Here is a 17084-nt window from a genome sequence, read left to right as displayed (position 1 = left end):
ACCTTGAGAAATGTGTCATTTAATGCAGGGTCTAGCATATTTGTCTGCCTCTTTAGTCCAGGGTGCATTGCATGGCAGAGATAGAAGATATTATAACGCCCCACCCTGTAGACCGTCGACCAATCGCGTTCACGTTGTCATGCTGCGTAACGCGGTTGCTAAGCTAATCACGCGATCCCTTCTCAAAGTCTGTGTATTTGTCGAGAAACGTACCTATTCTTCACGATTCCAAATGTATACAATATTACAGATGGCAAGTTCATTCTCACATATTGGAAAATATTTGTAATGTTTTTTTATTGTTGATGAAAATCGTGCTAATTTCGGGGTTTTGAGATGGAGCCCAGTAGACTCATTTACTCCTTGAAGGAGAGCGCTCCTTGTCCCAGAATCACCCAGAATGCATCGCATTGACATAGCATAGGCAACGTTTCCCATCTCCTCAAAAGTATATCTGCTGTTGCGAATGTTAGACTCCATCTGCAGATTGAGAGTCTGGTGAGATTGTAGGCGAGTTTAAAGCTAACGGACTACTTTACATGCTAATATTGTCTTTGGTATTATTGTGTGTTTACTTGCTATATAGCCAGCCAGCCCATAGAGAGAGCATTGCATTGTGGATCTTGTAGTCAACTTGAGCTACAACAGATTTCCACAACTATTTTCCATGTTGCTACCAACCTTATTATAACTGAAAAATGAAACATTGATTCACAATAATATTCTCACATAGTAGTGTTATTTAACACTGTAAATTAAAGGAATGAGTGGTTTGGGGAGGATATTTCCTTTAAGGCTCAACTTCTATTGACTAACTGTTTTCACCAGATTAATCTGTACCTGAAGATGGAGAAGAAACCAAACAAGAAGGAGGATTTGACATTGGTCAACAACGTACTGAAGCTAGCCACCAAGCTATTGAAGGTACGGCAAGTTCCATCTCTATTTGTTCTCTCTCTCTTTCTCATCTTATCTCCATTATTAATATCTCCCCCTCCCGCCATCTCCACCCTCCCCCCTCCATTTCTCCCCCTCCCTCCATCTCCACCCCCCCCTCCATTTCTCCCCCTCCCTCCATCTCCACCCTCCCCCTCCATCTCCACCCTCCCCCTCCATTTCTCCCCCTCCCTCCATCTCCACCCTCCCCCTCCATTTCTCCCCCTCCCGCCATCTCCACCCTCCCCCTCCATCTCCACCCTCCCCCTCCATTTCTCCCCCTCCCTCCATCTCCACCCTCCCCCTCCATTTCTCCCCCTCCCTCCATCTCCACCCTCCCCCTCCATTTCTCCCCCTCCCTCCATCTCCACCCTCCCCCTCCATTTCTCCCCCTCCCTCCATCTCCACCCTCCCCCTCCATTTCTCCCCCTCCCTCCATCTCCACCCTCCCCCTCCATTTCTCCCCCCATCCCTCCATCTCCACCCCTCCTACCTCCATCTCCACCCTCCTACCTCCATTTCTCCCCTCCCTCCATCTCCACCCCTCCCCCTCCATCTCCACCCCTCCTACCTCCATCTCCACCCCTCCTACCTCCATCTCCACCCCTCCTACCTCCATCTCCACCCCTCCTACCTCCATCTCCACCCCTCCTCCCTCCATCTCCACCCCTCCTACCTCCTCTCACTCCCCAGGAGTTGGATGCTCCGTTCAGGCTGTATGGTCTGACGATGAACCCTCTGCTCTACAACATCACCCAGGTGGTCATTCTGTCTGCTGTGTCTGGGGTCATCAGTGATCTACTGGGCTTCAACCTGAAGGTAACACATGGGAGTGTGTGTGTGTGTGTGGTACTAGTACTTATACACCAGTTTATTTTAAATGAAATGGAGTTGAGTGTGTAGATATCAGTATGAAGGAAGAACTTACCACACCTTTCTGTCCTCAGCTCTGGAAGATCAAATCATGACAGTAAGCTGATCAGGTCACAGCTGGCTCTGGAAGATGTGATACATTCTCTCACCACACAGGGGCGCTGTTGTCCTTTCGCTCACGGACTGACTGGGCTTCCTTGTATCTATGGTCTGACGGACAAACAGCCCCATTCTCAGAGTGCTTACATTTCACTTGTGCAATTCAAGATATATTTATTTTACCCTTTCAGTATTTTTTTATTTTTTTTTGTTGTTGAAAAAGTTACAACATGTTATTTTAAGCTATACAGGTTTTGTGTTCTCAGAGGGACGGGATCAAAACACAGCAAGATGACAATTCAGTTAATAAGGTAAAAGAGTTCCATCCCTTCAGACTAGTAAGGACAATGTGCATTATAATGCAGCTGTTCAGTTTGTTGACTGTGACACACAAACGCAGTCATTTCACTGTGAGAACTGCAACGAGTAGTTGTTTCCGATCATAGACGGACTGTAATAATAATAATAATGTGTTTTAAAGCCTACATACACACAAACAGGTTGTACTTTCTGGTCAATTCAATGTAGGCTTTTTTGTTGTTGCTTTTGATGACAACAACAGTACACCAAAGTTCAGAATAGATGAACTATGTTTCTGTGTGTTTGGCGTTTCTAATGATAAGCTAAGTGACGGCTGTAGTGGAGAGATAGAGGCAGGATAAAACACAACACATCACTCAAATGATTGGTGAGAAAATAGGTGAGGTACTGTACTGGCTAGATGGGAGGTACTGTACTGTACTGGCTAGATGGGAGGTACTGTACTGGCTAGATGGGAGGTACTGTACTGGCTAGATGGGAGGTACTGTACTGGCTAGATGGGAGGTACTGTACTGTACTGTACTGGCTAGATGGGAGGTCCTGTACTCTATTGGCTAGAAGAGGTACTGTACTGGCTAGATGGGAGGTACTGTACTGGCTAGATGGGAGGTACTGTACTGTAGTGGCTAGATGGGAGGTACTGTACTGGCTAGATGGGAGGTACTGTACTGTAGTGGCTAGATGGGAGGTACTGTACTGGCTAGATGGGAGGTACTGTACTGGCTAGATGGGAGGTACTGTACTGGCTAGATGGGAGGTACTGTACTGGCTAGATGGGAGGTACTGTACTGGCTAGATGGGAGGTACTGTACTGGCTAGATGGGAGGTACTGTACTGTCTAGATGGGAGGTACTGTACTGGCTAGATGGGAGGTACTGTACTGGCTAGATGGGAGGTACTGTACTTTATTGGCTAGATGGGAGGTACTGTACTTTATTGGCTAGATGGGAGGTACTGTACTTGCAAGATTGGAGGTACTGTACTGGCTAGATGGTAGGTACTGTACTGGCTAGATGGGAGGTACTGTACTGGCTAGATTGGAGGTACTGTACTGCATTGGCTAGATGGGAGGTACTGTACTGGCTAGATGGAAGGTACTGTACTGTATTGGCTAGAAGAGGTACTGTACTGTCTAGATGGTAGGTACTGTACTGTCTAGATGGTAGGTACTGTACTGTCTAGATGGTAGGTACTGTACTGTCTAGATGGTAGGTACTGTACTGGCTAGATGGGAGGTAGTGTACTGGCCAGATGGGAGGTACTGTACTGGCTAGATGGGAGGTACTGTATTGTATTGGCTAGAAGGGATGTACTGTACAGTACTGGGTGGATGGGAGGTACAGTACTGTACTGGGTGGATGGGAGGTACAGTACTGTACTGGGTGGATGAGAGGTACAGTACAGTACTGGGTGGATGGGAGGTACAGTACTGTACTGGGTGGATGAGAGGTACAGTACTGTACTGGGTGGATGGGAATATGTAAACCTAGCCAACATATCTGGGTTAGTATTCTCTATGTCAAATTGAGACATCCAGGCCCGCTAGCCAAAACGAAACGGTGTGTAACTGAACATTGTTAACTATGTTACTCGTATAATGCTCATTTGGGGGGGAGGTGCTTATGTTTGTCCTGGTACACACTTGTACAAGTCTGTAATGGAAATGTGTTTCTTACATACTGAGACCCTGAGGGAGTGGGGTCGCGACCTTTTAGGGTGATACCTTTCAGTATTGGCTTCTGTACTCCCAACCCTATTTTGTAAACCAGACACAGTGACGTGTGCAGTCTGGTTGAAATACTGCTATTCAGGCCTGTGAGCCGCCATCACAACCTCGTCAACAAGTTGATGTTTTCTCGCCCTCCTTCCCTGTTTACTGTTTTACGTTGCATGGTTTTCTCACAGTGCATTTGAGTTATTTCCATGGTTAGACTGTATTTCAAGCAACAACTCTTTTACTCAACACACAACGTGTTTCTATTACAGTTAGAACAAAGAGGTCCCAGGTCTGAGTCGCTGTTCGCAGGGTCGCTGTTCGCAGGGTCGCTGTTCGCAGAGTCGCTGTTCGCAGAGTCGCTGTTCGCAGGGTCGCTGTTCGCACGGTCGCTGTTCGCAGGGTCGCTGTTCGCAGGGTCGCTGTTCGCAGGGTCGCTGTTCGCAGGGTCGCTGTTCGCAGAGTCGCTGTTCGCAGGGTCGCTGTTCGCAGGGTCGCTGTTCGCAGGGTCGCTGTTCGCAGGGTCGCTGTTCGCAGGGTCGCTGTTCGCACGGTCGCTGTTCGCACGGTCGCTGTTCGCACGGTCGCTGTTCGCAGGGTCGCTGTTCGCAGGGTCGCTGTTCGCAGGGTCGCTGTTCGCAGGGTCGCTGTTCGCACGGTCGCTGTTCGCACGGTCGCTGTTCGCACGGTCGCTGTTCGCAGGGTCGCTGTTCGCAGAGTCGCTGTTCGCACGGTCGCTGTTCGCACGGTCGCTGTTCGCACGGTCGCTGTTCGCACGGTCGCTGTTCGCCGCTGCAGTTTGGAATGCCTGAACATGTGCACTTTAAAGTAGTGTATAGAAACAATGTTACATGTTTCAATGTCACACAAACCATTGTAGTTGTTATTGCTTGGTACTTGTTGGCGTGGCTCAGTCTGTGTGAAGACGACCAAAGTGCTTTTTATTTGCTGGATAAAACTGTATTATTAACACAAAATAACTGTTTCGGTTTCATATTATTGGAAATGCTTTCAGAAAACATGTTGTTGCCTCATCTTTTCCGTTGTTGTTGTGAAGATTGTCCCTCATGTTTTGTGGTTGCGAGAGAAAAGACACCATTTGCAGTCACTTGAGTCTGAAAGAAATGTATTTAGAAAATGACTCTGAACCTGTCTGAAATACCATCCTGATCCCTAGTGCACCAGAGCCCTGGTCAAAAGTAGTGCACTACGTAGGGAATAGGGTGACATTTCCGACGCACACTTGTTTGCGTTGTGATTCCGTTTTCAAAGGAAGTCTGCATATTTATGTTGAAGAGAAGAAACAAAACTTTTTGTGAGCTGGTCTGTTTCCTCAGTTCTAGGTGTTTGTAAGGAAAATAAAAATGGACATTGTTGTGTCACTCACTCAACTTCCAGTTTCTTCCTTCATACATCATACGAGCAAAACAACAGTATACATTCCTAGAACTCATCATGGCTGTGTACCAATACCTATTCCCTATATAGTGCACTACTTTTGACCAGAGCCCTATGGGTCCTTTTCAAAAGAAGTGCACTACATAGGGAATATGGTGCCATTTAGGATGCAAAGCAAAATTCATTCCTTGCAAATCACTTTCTTCACTTAAAACATGTTTCATATACGTTACATTTCTTCATACATACCACCGCTTGTAGAGACACTCGGATCAAAACAAGGGATCGTTTCTCTTGATGGGAATCATCATTGAAATAAACTGACATGTAAATAATGTCTGTCTGGACACACATCAGCAATCAACCTGAACAGAACCAATGTCTGTCTGGATACACATCAGCAATCAACCTGAACAGAACCAATGTCTGTCTGGATACACATCAACCTGAACAGAACCAATGTCTGTCTGGATACACATCAACCTGAACAGAACCAATGTCTATCTGGACACACATCAGCCTGAACAGAACCAATGTCTGTCTGGACACACATCAACCTGAACAGAACCAATGTCTATCTGGATACACATCAACCTGAACAGAACCAATGTCTGTCTGGATACACATCAACCTGAACAGAACCAATGTCTATCTGGATACACATCAGCAATCAGCCTGAACAGAACCAATGTCCATCTGGATACACATCAACCTGAACAGAACCGATGTCTATCTGGATACACACCAGCCTGAACAGAACCAATGTCTGTCTGGACACACATCAACCTGAACAGAACCAATGTCTATCTGGATACACATCAACCTGAACAGAACCAATGTCTGTCTGGATACACATCAACCTGAACAGAACCAATGTCTATCTGGATACACATCAGCAATCAGCCTGAACAGAACCAATGTCCATCTGGATACACATCAACCTGAACAGAACCGATGTCTATCTGGATACACACCAGCCTGAACAGAACCAATGTCTGTCTGGATACACATCACCCTGAACAGAACCAATGTCTATCTGGACACACATCAACCTGAACAGAACCAATGTCTGTCTGGACACACATCACCCTGAACAGAACCAATGTCTGTCTGGATACACATCAACCTGAACAGAACCAATGTCTGTCTGGATACACATCAGCCTGAACAGAACCAATATCTGTCTGGATACACATCAACCTGAACAGAACCAATGTCTATCTGGATACACATCAACCTGAACAGAACCAATGTCTATCTGGATACACATCAACCTGAACAGAACCAATGTCTAAAATAAAAGAGCTGTAGAAAGTTACTCATCTTAATAAAAATCTGTATAGAACTTTTACCTTTAGAAAAATCAAGTGTGATTCTGGCTATTTAGACAATGTGACAGTGCCTTCGGAAAGTATTCAGACCCCTTGACTTTTTCCACATTTTGTTACGTTTCAGCCTTATTCTAAAATATATATTTTTGAAACAATTCCTCAGCAATCTACACACAATACCCCATAATGACAAAGCAAAACATTTTTATTTGATTTTTTTTGCTAATTTATAAAAGTAAAAAACTAATTTATTTCTGTAGAGATGGGAGAACTTTCCAGAAGGACAACCATCTCTGCAGCACTCCACCAATCAGACCTTTTATGGTAGAGTGGCCAGATGGAAGCCACTACTCAGTATAAAGACACATGACAGCCCGCTTGGAGTTTTCCAAAAGGACTCAGATCATGAGAAACAAGAAATTAGTCCTAAAGACCATGAGAAACAAGATTATCTGGTCTGATGAAACCAAGATTGAACTCTTTGGCCTGAATGCCAAGCGTCACGTCTGGGGGAAACCTGGCACCATCCCTACGGTGAAGCATGGCAGTGGCAGCATCATGCTGTGGGGATGTTTTTCAGCAGCAGGGACTGAGAGACTAGTCAGGATCGAGGGAAAGATGAACGGAGCAAAGTACAGAGATCCTCGATGAAAATCTGCTCCAGAGCCCTCAGGACCTCAGACTGGGGCGAAGGTTCAGCTTCCAACAGGACAACGACCCTAAGCACACAGCCAAGACAACGCAGTAGTGGCTTAGGGACAAGTCTCTGAATGTCCTTGTGTGGCCCAGCCAGAGCCCGGACTTGAACCCGATTGAACATCATGGAACAGTCTACAACCCGTGCTTCATCTAGATATGTTAGTGCCACTGAATGAATGTAAAATATTGGGAGACTGTTACGGAGGAGTGTAAATGTTGTTTTAGGCTGGATCATGTTGTTGTATGTTTTAATTATGTAATGTATTGATTGTTGCTGACTTCTTGGCCAGGTCTCCCTTGAAAAAGAGACTCTGGGTCTCAATGGGCTTTTCCTGGTTAAATAAAATAAAACATCTCTGGAGAGACCTGAAAATAGTTTTTGCAGCAATGCTCCCCAACCTGGCATTGCAGGTCCTCTCAAGCAGAGAAGAATGGGACAAAGCCCCCAAATACAGGTGTACCAAGCTTGTAGCGTCAAACCCAAGAAGACTCGATGCTGTCATCGCTGCCAAAGGTGCTTCAACAAAGTACTGTTGTGTCTGAATACTTATGTAAATTTCATTTTTTTTTGTCATAAATTAGCAAAACTTTTTTTTTTACAGATTTTGCTTTGTCACTATGTGGGTATTGTGTGTAAATTGATAAGGGGGAAAAAACACAATTTAATACATTTTAGAGTAAAGTTGCAACATAAGAAAATTTGGGAAAAGTCAAGGGGTCTGAATACTTTCCGAAGGGTCAGGTGACAATTTCAATCACGCTATACAGCAGATCTTCAGCACTACGGATTGAATCAAGCCCACAATCCTGAACAGACCAACAACAATTCTGCATTAAATGTCAAGTTTGAGTTGAGGTTCCGTTTGACATAATCATGAGATCAAATCAGAATGACTTGTCCGTCAACTGCTACAATAATTAATGGCAATACATTTGAACGTTGTCATTGTTTTTAGAAAATCATAAATCCAACTCCATAAATTGTACATGGCTGTGTCATACAAGGTCATTTAGAATACAAACGATCTTACTAAATCATTAGTTGAGAGAAGGCATGTGTTTAACTAAATCATTAGTTGAGAGAAGGCATGTGTTGAACTAAATCATTAGTTGAGAGAAGGCATGTGTTGAACTAAATCATTAGTTGAGAGAAGGCATGTGTTGAACTATTTGGATCGTCGTAAGAAGAGCTAGAAGTGTGAGAGTCTGTGGCTCTGAGGTTCATTTCCTACCTTCAACCATGGAGGTTATGGGTTCAAATCTTGGGTTTGAGTTATTGGTAATTTCAGTAATTCTCAATGTGAAAATGACAAAGAAAACAGTTACAGGTGTGAAGGAGTCTGTGGCTCTGGTGTAAAGATCTCACCCCATATGTTCAGGGTTGTAGGTTCAAGTCACAGCTCTGGTTCAGAATGTGTTGTGGTCATAAACCTCTGAGAAAGTAGACCCTTAATTTTCAAAATTATCTTTTTTTTTAAAACCTACAGGTCTACTTTTCCCAGAGGTTTTCCACCATAACTGCTGCTCTTCACAGGAGGGGAAACCCCCCAGCAGTTGTCACTGTCCTCCAGGCTCTGTCAGGAAACATACCTACGACCCCATGCTCATGGGGTGAGATCCTTACCACTGAGCCACCAGATCCCTTCACGTTCCAAAACACATCTCTTTGTGTATTTGACATTAAGACTTGACTCTGGCGCAGCAGGCACTTGCACATCCTGTCCACATGGGGGCGATGTTGAAGCAGAAACAAAGGCCCAGCCACAGATCACTCACTGTGGCAGAAATATCACCCAGGCCTACACGATACCTACTGCTTAAAATGAAGACATGTGAACACTATCTTATCTCCTCACCCCAGCACTGCCTCTTGAACAAGAGACATGTTGCGAAAGCAATGAACTCATGACCTCTGGTGAACCAGGTGTGGGTCATCCCAGAGAGCTCAGCTCGGTCTGATTGATCTCTCCTCCTTTCCACTGGGCCTTTCACAAGACTTGAAGAGACACCTCAAACTGTTTCCTTTCCACTGGGCCTTCCACAAGACTTGAAGAGACACCTCAAACTGTTTCCTTTCCACTGGGCCTTTCCACAAGACTTGAAGAGACACCTCAAACTGTTTCAAAGTTGTCAGTCACTGAGCATCAGTAATACAAACACAAAGAAATACAAATAAGTACAGTTTATCCACAAAATGAAGCACTAGAAGTAAAAATCAAGCAAAACATTTTTTTTTAATCAAAGGTAATTTACTGTAGAAATATTCCATGAAAAATAGGCCCCAGAAAGAGCGTTGTGTTTTCAGAGACGACGGTGTGAGTGGAGTACAGATGGTGTCAGTGGAGTACAGATGGTGTCAGTGGAGTACAGATGGTGTCAGTACGTGTGATAATCCCTTGAGATTCATCAGACCTCTAGGGCTGCAAATCTCCAGACACTTTCTCACTGGTCACAGATTTTCCAGAAATCAGTGGTGAATAAGCAGGCAATCACATAGATCATCCAACTGTGATTAGTTACCAGAAAACCCCAAATTACACCACACTCTGTCTACCACTCTCCCTGCTGTAACCAGAGGATGAAGAGTCTGAGCAGCTGTGGTGGGAGAAGTCTATGAAGATGCCATCAGGGTCAGAGTCCATAGAGTCCAGTATCTGATCTACCACTGTCTCCGGGCTGGAGGAACAGCTGGGGATCGACCCCGTCTCTGAACCAGAGTGGACCTGACACAGAACAGAGGGGGACACCGTCGACTCCCCCCCGCCGTGGAGGAAGGGTCCTGGGGACTGAGAGTCCTGAAAGATGGAGGGCTGGAGTAGGGACCCCAAAGACTCAGACCCCACAGACCCACAGAGATCCAGACTTCCACCACCTCCACCACAAACAACCCCTGTCAGGCTGAGCTCCTGCTCCAGGGAGGAGAGGCCCGGCTGGGCCGCGGAGGCCAGGGAGGAAGTGGTGCTGATGTCGTTGATGGCGCCTTCTTCCAGACAGGAAGTCATCTCGCAGACGGAATGGCGGCGGATGCCCATGCTGCTCACGGAGCCTGTCTCGGTGTCATACTCCACCACAGGAGTCAACATGGGCACGTTGTAGGACTTGGAGCGCATCACCAGGTTCTTTACGGGGGCGTCGCCTGACTTGGGCCAGCACCGCTGCAAACGCTTTTCTGGAGAGGATAGGAGGAGGGGTGAAGAGGGATGAGGATAGGAGGAGGGGCGAAGAGGGATGAGGATAGGAGGAGGGGTGAAGAGGGATGAGGATAGGAGGAGGGGTGAAGAGGGATGAGGATAGGAGGAGGGGTGAAGATAGGAGGAGGATAGGAGGATGAGGATAGGAGGAGGGGTGAAGAGGGATGAGGATAGGAGGAGGGGCGAAGAGGGATGAGGATAGGAGGAGGGGCGAAGAGGGATGAGGATAGGAGGAGGGGTGAAGATAGGAGGAGGATAGGAGGAGGGATGAGGATAGGAGGAGGGGTGAAGAGGGATGAGGATAGGAGGAGGGGTGAAGAGGGATGAGGATAGGAGGAGGGGTGAAGAGGGATGAGGATAGGAGGAGAGGTGAAGAGGGATGAGGATAGGAGGAGGGGTGAAGATAGGAGGAAGATAGGAGGAGGGATGAGGATAGGAGGAGGGGTGAAGAGGGATGAGAATAGGAGGAGGGGCGAAGAGGGATGAGGATAGGAGGAGGGGTGAAGAGGGATGAGGATAGGAGGAGGGGTGAAGAGGGATGAGGATAGGAGGAGGGGTGAAGAGGGATGAGGATAGGAGGAGGGGTGAAGAGGGATAGGAGGAGGGGTGAAGAGGGATGAGGATAGGAGGAGGGGTGAAGATAGGAGGAGGATAGGAGGAGGGATGAGGATAGGAGGGGTGAAGAGGGATGAGGATAGGAGGAGGGGTGAAGAGGGATGAGGATAGGAGGAGGGGTGAAGAGGGATGAGGATAGGAGGAGGGGCGAAGAGGGATGAGGATAGGAGGAGGGGCGAAGAGGGATGAGGATAGGAGGAGGGGCGAAGAGGGATGAGGATAGGAGGAGGGGCGAAGAGGGATGAGGATAGGAGGAGGGGTGAAGAGGGATGAGGATAGGAGGAGGGGTGAAGAGGGATGAGGATAGGAGGAGGGGTGAAGAGGGATGAGGATAGGAGGAGGGGGTGAAGAGGGATGAGGATAGGAGGAGGGGCGAAGAGGGATGAGGATAGGAGGAGGGGTGAAGAGGGATGAGGATAGCAGGAGGGGTGAAGAGGGATGAGGATAGGAGGAGGGGTGAAGAGGGATGAGGATAGGAGGAGGGGGTGAAGAGGGATGAGGATAGGAGGAGGGGTGAAGATAGGAGGAGGATAGGAGGAGGGATGAGGATAGGAGGAGGGGTGAAGAGGGATGAGGATAGGAGGAGGGGTGAAGAGGGATGAGGATAGGAGGAGGGGTGAAGAGGGATGAGGATAGGAGGAGGATAGGAGGAGGGATGAGGATAGAAGGAGGGGTGAAGAGGGATGAGGATAGGAGGAGGGGTGAAGAGGGATGAGGATAGGAGGAGGGGTGAAGATAGGAGGAGGATAGGAGGAGGGATGAGGATAGGAGGAGGGGTGAAGAAGGATGAGAATAGGAGGAGGGGTGAAGAGGGATGAGGATAGGAGGAGGGGTGAAGAGGGATGAGGATAGGAGGAGGGGTGAAGAGGGATGAGGATAGGAGGAGGGGTGAAGAGGGATGAGGATAGGAGGAGGGGTGAAGAGGGATAGGAGGAGGGGTGAAGAGGGATGAGGATAGGAGGAGGGGTGAAGATAGGAGGAGGATAGGAGGAGGGATGAGGATAGGAGGGGTGAAGAGGGATGAGGATAGGAGGAGGGGTGAAGAGGGATGAGGATAGGAGGAGGGGTGAAGAGGGATGAGGATAGGAGGAGGGGTGAAGAGGGATGAGGATAGGAGGAGGGGCGAAGAGGGATGAGGATAGGAGGAGGGGCAAGGAGAGGGATGAGGATAGGAGGAGGGGCAAGAGGGATGAGGATAGGAGGAGGGGTGAAGAGGGATGAGGATAGGAGGAGGGGTGAAGAGGGATGAGGATAGGAGGAGGGGTGAAGAGGGATGAGGATAGGAGGAGGGGTGAAGAGGGATGAGGATAGGAGGAGGGGTGAAGAGGGAGAGGATAGGAGGAGGGGTGAAGAGGGATGAGGATAGGAGGAGGGGTGAAGAGGGATGAGGATAGCAGGAGGGGTGAAGAGGGATGAGGATAGGAGGAGGGGTGAAGAGGGATGAGGATAGGAGGAGGGGTGAAGAGGGATGAGGATAGGAGGAGGGGTGAAGATAGGAGGAGGATAGGAGGAGGGATGAGGATAGGAGGAGGGGTGAAGAGGGATGAGGATAGGAGGAGGGGTGAAGAGGGATGAGGATAGGAGGAGGGGTGAAGAGGGATGAGGATAGGAGGAGGGGTGAAGATAGGAGGAGGATAGGAGGAGGGATGAGGATAGGAGGAGGGGTGAAGAGGGATGAGGATAGGAGGAGGGGTGAAGAGGGAGGAGGATAGGAGGAGGGATGAGGATAGGAGGAGAGGTGAAGAGGGATGAGGATAGGAGGAGGGGTGAAGAGGGATGAGTGAAGGATAAAGATGGGATGTGAAGAAGTGAAAATGAGACAGACATTGAGGCCGTCTAGACCAGTATAACACAGGAAACTAACAGCACAACAGCTGAACAGCTGTGAATGGAGAGTAAAAATCATGCATGATGAAATCTAAATCATTTAGCTGTATGAGTATCAGTCTAACTACCCAGTACGCAGGAGGAGTATTGCATTGAGGATCCGTCGTTGGAGTAGAGGCCGTGGGTTCCCAGGTACGGAGACACCACCTTCTGAACCAAAGCTTCTAGACGCAGGTACTCCTCAGTCACTCCTTTAGACTCATGGACACCCTGGAACACACACATCACAGTTAGTCCTCAGTCACTCCTTTAGACTCATGGACACCCTGGAACACACACATCACAGTTAGTCCTCAGTCACTCCTTTAGACTCATGGACACCCTGGAACACACACATCACAGTTAGTCCTCAGTCACTCCTTTAGACTCATGGACACCCTGGAACACACACATCACAGTTAGTCCTCAGTCACTCCTTTAGACTCATGGACACCCTGGAACACACACATCACAGTTAGTCCTCAGTCACTCCTTTAGACTCATGGACACCCTGGAACACACACATCACAGTTAGTCCTCAGTCACTCCTTTAGACTCATGGACACCCTGGAACACACACACATCACAGTTAGTCCTCAGTCACTCCTTTAGACTCATGGACACCCTGGAACACACACACATCACAGTTAGTCCTCAGTCACTCCTTTAGACTCATGGACACCCTGGAACACACACATCACAGTTAGTCCTCAGTCACTCCTTTAGACTCATGGACACCCTGGAACACACACATCACAGTTAGTCCTCAGTCACTCCTTTAGACTCATGGACACCCTGGAACACACACATCACAGTTAGTCCTCAGTCACTCCTTTAGACTCATGGACACCCTGGAACACACACATCACAGTTAGTCCTCAGTCACTCCTTTAGACTCATGGACACCCTGGAACACACACATCACAGTTAGTCCTCAGTCACTCCTTTAGACTCATGGACACCCTGGAACACACACATCACAGTTAGTCCTCAGTCACTCCTTTAGACTCATGGACACCCTGGAACACACACATCACAGTTAGTCCTCAGTCACTCCTTTAGACTCATGGACACCCTGGAACACACACATCACAGTTAGTCCTCAGTCACTCCTTTAGACTCATGGACACCCTGGAACACACACATCACAGTTAGTCCTCAGTCACTCCTTTAGACTCATGGACACCCTGGAACACACACATCACAGTTAGTCCTCAGTCACTCCTTTAGACTCATGGACACCCTGGAACACACACATCACAGTTAGTCCTCAGTCACTCCTTTAGACTCATGGACACCCTGGAACACACACACATCACAGTTAGTCCTCAGTCACTCCTTTAGACTCATGGACACCCTGGAACACACACACATCACAGTTAGTCCTCAGTCACTCCTTTAGACTCATGGACACCCTGGAACACACACACATCACAGTTAGTCCTCAGTCACTCCTTTAGACTCATGGACACCCTGGAACACACACACATCACAGTTAGTCCTCAGTCACTCCTTTAGACTCATGGACACCCTGGAACACACACACATCACAGTTAGTCCTCAGTCACTCCTTTAGACTCATGGACACCCTGGAACACACACATCACAGTTAGTCCTCAGTCACTCCTTTAGACTCATGGACACCCTGGAACACACACATCACAGTTAGTCCTCAGTCACTCCTTTAGACTCATGGACACCCTGGAACACACACATCACAGTTAGTCCTCAGTCACTCCTTTAGACTCATGGACACCCTGGAACACACACATCACAGTTAGTCCTCAGTCACTCCTTTAGACTCATGGACACCCTGGAACACACACATCACAGTTAGTCCTCAGTCACTCCTTTAGACTCATGGACACCCTGGAACACACACATCACAGTTAGTCCTCAGTCACTCCTTTAGACTCATGGACACCCTGGAACACACACATCACAGTTAGTCCTCAGTCACTCCTTTAGACTCATGGACACCCTGGAACACACACATCACAGTTAGTCCTCAGTCACTCCTTTAGACTCATGGACACCCTGGAACACACACATCACAGTTAGTCCTCAGTCACTCCTTTAGACTCATGGACACCCTGGAACACACACATCACAGTTAGTCCTCAGTCACTCCTTTAGACTCATGGACACCCTGGAACACACACATCACAGTTAGTCCTCAGTCACTCCTTTAGACTCATGGACACCCTGGAACACACACACACACACACACAGTGAGACTCCCACAGGACGCCACACCTGCTGTACACTCGAAAATCTGTGCTTATCATTTGTCAACCACCTAAAATAAATCTGTCCTTAAACCATAACCATATTTGAGTCTATTGAAATCATAGTTTCTGAGGAAATACATTGTCCATTAGAGGGCTCTGTGTTTGTTGTTTAGGATAGAACAGAAAGAAAGGGAAAGGGTAAGAGCATGTGGAAAACACAGAGTAAATACTGAGCTGGAGGAAAGTACCTGAGTAACTATATCAGAGGAGAGACAGTAAATAACTCTGTCAGGGGAGAGACAGTAACTGTCTGTCAGAGGAGAGACAGTAACTAACTGTCTGTCAGAGGAGAGACAGTAACTAACTGTCTGTCAGAGGAGAGACAGTAATTAACTGTATGTCAGAGGAGAGACAGTAATTAACTGTATGTCAGAGGACAGTAACTAACTGTATATCAGAGGAGAGACAGTAAATAACTCTGTCAGGGGAGAGACAGTAACTGTCTGTCAGAGGAGAGACAGTAACTAACTGTCTGTCAGAGGAGAGACAGTAACTAACTGTATATCAGAGAAGAGACAGTAACTAACTGTCTGTCAGAGGAGAGACAGTAACTAACTGTCTGTCAGAGGAGAGACAGTAACTAACTGTATGTCAGAGGAGAGACAGTAACTGTCTGTCAGAGGAGAGACAGTAACTAACTGTCTGTCAGAGGACAGTAACTAACTGTATATCAGAGGAGAGACAGTAACAAACTGTATATCCAGGGAGAGACAGTAACTAACTGTCTGTCAGAGGAGAGACAGTAACTAACTGTATATCAGAGGAGAGACAGTAACTAACTGTATATCAGAGGAGAGACAGTAACTAACTGTATATCAGAGGAGAGACAGTAACTAACTGTATATCAGAGGAGAGACAGTAACTAACTGTATATCAGAGAGACAGTAACTAACTGTCAGAGGAGAGACAGTAACTAACTGTCTGTCAGAGAAGAAACAGTAACTAACTGTATATCAAAGAGACAGTAACTAACTGTATATCAGAGAAGAGACAGTAACTAACTGTATATCAGAGGAGAGAGAGTAACTAACTGTATATCAAAGGAGAGACAGTAACTAACTGTATATCAAAGAGACAGTAACTAACTGTGTCAGGATTTGGCCAGGGTTGTTCCAGTTGTTTGTCAGTAGATGTCCCCATTGTGCTTTTTGTCCCTGTGTTTTTCCCTTGACCCCCATTATTGTTTGCACCTGTGTCTCGTTTCCCCTGATTGTATTTAAACCCTTTGTTTCCCTCAGTTCTGTGCTCTGTGTTTGTATGTTAGCACTCTGCCCTAGTGTTCTGTGTGCTCTTGTCGATTCCGGGTAACGTTCTTGTGGTATTCTGTTTTTTGTTTTAGTTTAGTTTTGGTGAGTTTCTTTTTAGATCTTTTTGTGTTTTTCCTTCCACCTTTTGGATTTGCCATTTTTTCTTTTTAGGATTTTTTCTTCATTAAATACACCGTCTTAAGTACTGCTGTGTCTGCCTCATCTTCTGGGTTCTGCTGTCTATTCGTGGCTCAGTTGGTTAAGTGACTGTTTCTCACTCCGGAGACCCAGGTTCGAAACCGGGTCCTGACAAACTGTATATCAGAGGAGAGACAGTAACTAACTGTCTGTCAGAGGGACAGTAACTACCTGTATATACAGTTAGGAGAGACAGTAACCACCTGTATATACAGTTAGGAGAGACAGTAACTACCTGTATATACAGTTAGGAGAGACAGTAACTAACTGTCTGTCAGAGAGACAGTAACTACCTGTATATACAG

At 47.1% G+C, this 17084-nt stretch overlaps 2 protein-coding genes across 6 annotated transcripts in view; one reads left to right on the top strand and one right to left on the bottom strand.

Moving 5' to 3' along the window:
- LOC135528720 (protein PHTF2-like) overlaps positions 1–4384 on the top strand; it is a 107049-nt gene extending 102665 nt beyond the window's left edge. The window contains 3 exon segments of the mRNA XM_064957814.1: positions 829–924; positions 1630–1755; positions 1884–4384. Coding sequence (XP_064813886.1) covers positions 829–924; positions 1630–1755; positions 1884–1904 — 243 coding nt within the window. The 3' untranslated portion in view covers positions 1905–4384.
- A 5202-nt stretch (positions 4385–9586) lies between these two features.
- The window catches only part of LOC135528721 (proline-rich protein 5-like), a 61362-nt gene continuing 53864 nt past the window's right edge, over positions 9587–17084 (bottom strand). For all 5 annotated transcript variants that reach the window (XM_064957815.1, XM_064957817.1, XM_064957819.1 and 2 more), the window contains 2 exons: positions 13133–13274; positions 9587–10540 (listed from right to left, as the gene is read on the bottom strand). In XM_064957815.1, coding sequence (XP_064813887.1) covers positions 9906–10540; positions 13133–13274 — 777 coding nt within the window. In that variant the 3' untranslated portion in view covers positions 9587–9905. The remainder of the gene's footprint in view (positions 10541–13132; positions 13275–17084) is intronic.

Source organism: Oncorhynchus masou, unplaced genomic scaffold, assembly GCF_036934945.1.
Source record: "Oncorhynchus masou masou isolate Uvic2021 unplaced genomic scaffold, UVic_Omas_1.1 unplaced_scaffold_1025, whole genome shotgun sequence".
Lineage (NCBI taxonomy): Eukaryota > Metazoa > Chordata > Actinopteri > Salmoniformes > Salmonidae > Oncorhynchus > Oncorhynchus masou.
Note: the sequence above shows the minus strand (reverse complement) of the source record. Positions and strands in the feature narration are given on the sequence as shown.